Raw genomic sequence first — 6,837 nt, forward strand, 5'->3', positions numbered from 1 at the left:
AATAAATGGTTTTATAAAATATATATATATATATATATATATATATATATATTGTGTTGATGGTTCTTACTATTTTTTTGTTGTCTAAAATAACCGAGACTTCATAATTATCAATTATCTACCCTAATCCATACCCAAATTTTCATTTAATAATTTTTTTATAATAATATTGTTGTAGGTCAATATGATTTTTTAATTCTTAAAGGAAGTTGTGAATTAGGCTGGCTTGATTACATAAAATCAAATTATCTCATCTCATATAATCATTACAATTTTTTCAAAATTCTAAACAAATTATAATATATTATTTAATTTTTCTAAATCTCAAAATAAAAATAATATTATAATAATATTTTACTCAACTTTCAACAAAATATCGCATTTCACTTAACTAAGTAACGCCCTTAATATCTAGAGAAAAAAAAGAGATACAAAATCTACAGAGTAATGCTACGTACAGTCGTGGAGTACGAAAGCGCCGTGCAATCGTTTTGAAAAAAAGTGAGGTCTACTGTTAAAAATTTAATTTATTTTCATGTGAATCTCGTATTTATTTATTTTTTTCAAAATAACTACACATTACTTATACACTCACGACTGCAAGTATCATTTATCAAATCTACAAAACAGAAGATCATGGGGAGAAAAGAGTTTAGCACTACAGCTGCATATGCTGATGTGGTAGAACATTCTCACAAGTACTATATACATGAAAATGAAGCACAAAACTATATAGCAAATTGCATTGAGTAGGATCGTCAGAAAGTGAAAGCATTATCCTTTCCTTCTATCTTTCTTTAAAAAAAAAATCATATAATTGATATACACACACGAATTGCTGCTTTCTTCCACGTCCTCGATCTTATAATTTATTTTTTGTTTGATTACTCTTTTTCTCCTCATCATCGGTATTATCCCTCCCATATATAATCTAGCTATTTGGTTAGACGTCGTGGATGCACAAGTTGATGATGTATGTGGGGATATCATTAAATAGATAAACTTTGTATCCGGTCACTTGGAACTCTTAATTATATCTCATGATATATATATGGAAAATTATATATGTTTTACTATCATCTTATTTTCATCTTATTAAATAAGATGTGATACATTTATTACTATTAAATGATCATTTATTCACTACAAGAAAAACGGACTTTTGTGATCATTTAATTGCGACGAAAAGATTATTTGTGATCAAAACAGATTCATTTTAACTGTAAATAGTAATTTCGTTGAAATTAACTGGTCACAAATAAACAATTTTTTTGTAATGATTGTATATTTTTTTATCATTTAATAATGATAAATGTGTTAAATATTATTTAATATGATTAAAATAGAATAAAAATATAATGTATATAAGCATTACTCACATACTCTCTCTCTCTCTCTATATATATATAGACACACACGTACGTGGGTACGTAGCTAGCTTGGTGTCTTTTCTCTTCATTTACGTCTTATGAATTAGTGACATGCATATTAATTTGCTGGGTCCCCCCAATAAGCACAAGTTGCAGATTTATTAATGTCCCATAACAAATTGGCTGTCCATGTAGGATGGATGGATGGATGCATGCGCCCTTTGTACGTACACATGAACAATTACTTCTGGCTCCTACCTAGCTTTGCTTTGCTTAGCTTAGCTACATGCCAAATCATAAATATCAACTTGCATGTCATTATAATTTGTTGTATGGGATTCATATTTTCTTTCATCTCAATTGTGAAACATGAGTGCTCCATTTTCCCTTTATTATTGTGGAAGGATAAGATTATAGATTCAATTGGTGAGCAAAGGTACTGTCTGATCAGAATTTTATCAGATCCTACGTACCCATTTGCATTGGAGACGTCAGCAGACTTTAAATTCCACTTTGAACTGGATAATATGATATTGTTCTCACGTATTGCATTATGCCAACCAACTAAAATATCCTCTCTGCTTATATGTTCTAATTGATGCGTTACATATCAATAAAAAAGCCGCCATGAAGATCGAAAATAACAGTTATTTTGAGTTAGAAAATACAAATGCGAGAGATGATGAGATTGAGCCACATGTTTTACTTTTTTGTGTGTATTGACTTGTTCGAATTTATCATCATTCACTATTCACTATCACAAGAAACTATGCATGTAATATCAAATTAATAATTTTATTTGATTATTATCATGATTTGATTACATAATTATAAAATTAACTGATTTCAATTTCATAATTATCAAATCAAGAGTCTTGATTTTCGTAAACAATTATCTCATTTTCATGTAATTTTTCTATAATTAGATATCAATGTTTTATATTCTATCATAATTGAGAATAAGAAAAAAATGCAACCATCAAAATGTTTGTTCTCCCTCCTCTCTTCTCCATCTCTATTTTTATTTTATTTAAATTTCTATCATGCTATCATAGACCTTGGCTAACGCCATAGTCGATACCGTGGACTACTTTCAAAGTTCTACTACATTTATCCCTCTTTGCCGTTCAACCATATTTTGTGTTAAATCCATGCATTTGAATCATGTTTATTCGCCATGAGCATTTTTGTTAGGTTTTGGTATACTATGAATATTGTTTGAAGCTTCATATCCATTTATGGTATTTTGATTTTGGTTTTATATTTAGCCAAGGTCATATGTAGCCCATTGTCAGTTCAATTTGTCGGTCTATTGTTAGTTTTTTGTTGATTTTGGATAATTATGAACTCATTGTGGCCACAATTTTAAATTTGATGTTCCAATTATCAGTCACTCTATCATCAATGTCATTTTTATCATTTCTTTAACAATCATGAATCAATAGATCATATAAAAAGCTACACTAGAATTTTAAAACTTAAGATTTTAAAAATCTAAAATTTATCCAAACTTTAAAAGCTACGACAAAAGAGAGAAATAGAATTCTATAAAACATATGTACTCTGTATATCTATTTATTTCTCTAGCATGAACGATAGAGGTGGAATAAAAACTTAAAAGATCCTGTATATTTCTCTTTAAAAAAATTCAATTAAAGACTAAAGTTAAATTCGCGCGAGGTTGACGTTATATACTGTCGACGATCTAGTTGTATCTACTGGCGGAAGCTCACGCGCCCACATGAAAAGAAATTAATTTATTAATAATAGACTCCACTTTTTTTTAAAGTGACTGCACGGTATTTACGCACTTCATGATTATATGTAATATTACTCTATCATATTTATTAACTAATTGAATTTTTTTATTCATCATTCATATATTATATATTTAATAAAAAAATTAAAATTAAAAAAATATATATAAGATGTGATCTATGAAAATGATAAGAGTAAATTTTTCCCTATATTATATCCCCCTACTCTGTTTAGCGTTTATCATTCATTCAAAATTATCAACCTCGAAGCATCCACTTCTTCAGCTCATACTGTTTTGCGTTTCTTTCTCTTTAATGGCAACACCGCATGAATCCTCCGTCCTTGACCTTATCCGACAACACCTTCTTGGAGACTTTACCTCCACGGATTCCTTCATTAACAGTCTCAGTTTCAGTGCCCCTACAGCCTACTGTCCTCAACCCATCAAACATGAAGCTGAAAGCCCCATATCCGAGTCTGAATCGCACTCTCCTACTTCGGACCCGAGCTTATACCATAATCCAGAACTAGAAGCCTGTTACCTCGAAAGAACAGCTAGTACTTTCATTTTTGGCTCAACTCGAAAACCACACGCTTCGAGTACTCCAAAACATGACTTACCGAAGGAAGTCGGACAGTCCAAATCACTCGAACCAGCGGGAAGGTCCAGCAAGAAGCTGTCGGATTGTGGTGATCATCATGATCAGAGGAGGCACTACAGGGGAGTTCGACGTAGACCGTGGGGTAAGTTCGCGGCGGAGATCCGGGACCCGTCCCGGCGCGGGAGGCGGGTTTGGCTGGGTACCTTTGACACTGATGTTGATGCTGCCAAGGCCTATGATTGCGCTGCTTTCAAGATAAGAGGCCGTAAAGCCATCTTGAATTTTCCTTTGGAGGCCGGAGAGTCGGCGCCAAACAACTTTTCCGGCCGGAAAAAGAGGAGAGAGAATATATCGTTAGTGGAGGTAGCGGAATCTGATGAGGTGGCAGCGGAGAGTTGGATGATATGGGATCAGGTGCAGGAGGAGGAGGAGGAGCTAGGAGAGTCCCGTGCTTGATGAAGCTTCACTGTCGTCGTAGCCTAGAAAACCAGTTATGGCCAGTTGTTAAAATGTCAGAGGTTGTTTGTTCCTTAACAATATTAGGACAAGTGTAACGTTGACGTGTTATATTAGATATATTTTATAATAAAAATAATTTTATAATTTAATATATTAGATTAATTTATGAATGTATTTATCTGAAGAGCGTAAATATAAAACTCCATTCGACGAGGACGTTGACCTCAAAATAAAAATTTTGAAGAAAAAATGACCCAATGCAGTACATAGTTAGACTTTGTAGCAAGAATTTTGAAAAGAGTAATGCTGCGTAAAATTCTTATTTGGGGATTGTATAATATAAGTCTAAATAATTTTATTTTTAAAAGTTTTTAAAATTATAAAAATATTCCTTTTAAATGATTTTTTTTTTCATTTAATAAAGAATTTGTACATACAATCTTCAAGTAGGGATTGTAAATAAAATTTCTCTCTTAAAAATAAGAATTTTACTTATTCGTTATTATTCACTCTCACACTCTACACGTACAAATTTTTTTTTTTTATAAGGCAAAAGGATTTTTTCGATGTGAAGTATGGAATAGTAAATAGTAACTGATAAGAATAATTTTTCTTTTAAAAAGTATTTCAGACCTTTTTACTTGTCAAGCTAAGAGTAATGTTCCATTTGCGTAGCACTAGTTCTTAGTAATCTTTAGATTCTTTTATTATTATTATTATTATTATTATTATTATTATTATTAATTATTAATTTAAAAACTTCTTGATATTAATACTACAATTAAATGAGATAATAATAGAATAACGAACTCTGATCGTGAGGTTACTATCTAATCTCATTGTCATGCATTGGGTTTCAATTTTCATGCACAAAGGAATGATAATGTCAATTTTGTCGATCCTTTGCCCCCACGTGCTACCTAAGTTAATTGCTTAAAAATCATACAAACAATGGCGTCTTCATTAAGTTCTTTTGTCTGATCTTTATTACTGGTAAGATCTGTAAAAGACACGAGCAGTGGATAACGGCTAATTTGGGTTCGATTGGTCGAGATTTTGGTCTAATAGGTTTTTTTGTTTCAGACTTGAACCTGTGTACTGGTTAAGGGATAATAAATGACTTGGCTTATTATTATCATGTTACCTCACACCATTCACATTATTTAAATGATAAAAATTAATTTATAATATTTAAATTTTAAATTTTATTTTTCACAACAAGTGGAATAAAGACTTTAGAATAAAAATACAATAAATAATCTCTTGATTACATCCTTTTAAAAATCGTTACCGAATGTTTAAATTTACTTTTTAGTCCTTAAGAATTTTTTTTCCTTAATTTAAGTGTTGAGTGATGCTAAGCTACCGTCCAGCAGTAACCCTGGACGTGCAGTTTAGGTAAAATTTATCTTTTTTATTTTTTTATTTATTTCTTTCATATTTTTTAAACATTTTTAAATATTTTTAAAAATAAAAAAAATATCAATACACTAACAGTCACTTTCTTAATCAGTAAGTAAAAAAATTAAAAAAAAATTAAATACATAAACAATCAAGATAAAAGAATAAAATAAGAGGATATACTAATATTTTTATTAAGTGTTTGCATTTTTATACTTATTTTTAGGCTCAGGTTTCTCATTTCTGATTTTCAGGTTTATTTTTAATTTTTTTTTATTTGTTTACCTTTCCACATACCAGGTCCACAAATATGATAACGTGACACTGTTTTCGTTAAAAGAAAGTTTGCGTTCAAGTGGGAAAATGAATAAGATTAAAAAAAAAAAAAAAAGGGACAAAGGAAAGGTCAAACTATTGGTGACAAGAAAGTCAACAGAGCCAGACATATATCAGCATAGATGTAATTTGTAAACTGGGGCCAGCCTTATGTCAACAACATAGCTGTAACGGCTGATGAAATGCGGCAGCTCTCGAATTTATGGAGGTAGATGAATGGCTAAAGTCGGTCCCCGCCTATATGGGCTAAGAACAGTGTCAAGCCTACATAATTATTGCCGACATCCCAACAAAGAATACGATGATATTCAGACAAAACACAAGAAAATGAGGGATAGAGATGGGCTTTGAACTTGGACAATGTGCCAGCGAGTATGCAACTAGCATTTGAAATTCAATGTGCTTACACCTCCTGGTGGTAGGAATAGACCCCACAAAGTCATAATCCATAATTCTATTGAAATTTATGTAGGAACTAACATTCGTTTGTTTGTCAGTGTATCATCTCATTCTACTCCAATCAGACACAAAATTCTAGCCATTTATAAAGCTTGTAGATAATAATAGTCAAAGAAATTTTGGAAAACAATTATCAGGCTTTCAAGCTTTTTATTTTTTATTTCCTACGCAATAAGTTTCGAGATAAAAGCAATTGAGAAACATCAATTTGGCATCTCTTTGAAAGAACGTTTGCTGGTAGATGCTAGACTCCTACCTGTTGTTCATTGCGGCCAATTGGCCAAGTCGAGGTAGACTTACCTTTGCACTTTGCAGCAAACTTCAGGTAGCAGAGAAAGGACTCCTTTAGTCTTTGTACCAACACAAAAGAAAACAATCAGCCAACTAGTGTCGAATAGCACAGGTGCAGTAGACAGGAAACGTGTACCATTTTTTTTTTTTTTGGCCTCCCG

The 6,837-nt window shown here is 31.5% G+C and overlaps 1 protein-coding gene across 1 annotated transcript; it reads left to right on the forward strand.

Annotated features, from left to right (window-relative positions):
* The first annotated feature begins 3,352 nt into the window (after positions 1-3,352).
* LOC108998794 (ethylene-responsive transcription factor ERF106) lies at positions 3,353-4,306 on the forward strand. Its single transcript, XM_018975497.2, has one exon. The coding sequence runs from the start codon at positions 3,443-3,445 to the stop codon at positions 4,184-4,186; it is 744 nt and encodes a 247-aa protein (XP_018831042.1). The 5' UTR covers positions 3,353-3,442; the 3' UTR covers positions 4,187-4,306.
* The last annotated feature ends 2,531 nt before the right edge of the window (positions 4,307-6,837 follow it).

The sequence above is a fragment of the Juglans regia genome, chromosome 11 (genome assembly GCF_001411555.2).
Source record: "Juglans regia cultivar Chandler chromosome 11, Walnut 2.0, whole genome shotgun sequence".
NCBI classification, from domain to species: Eukaryota; Viridiplantae; Streptophyta; class Magnoliopsida; order Fagales; family Juglandaceae; genus Juglans; species Juglans regia.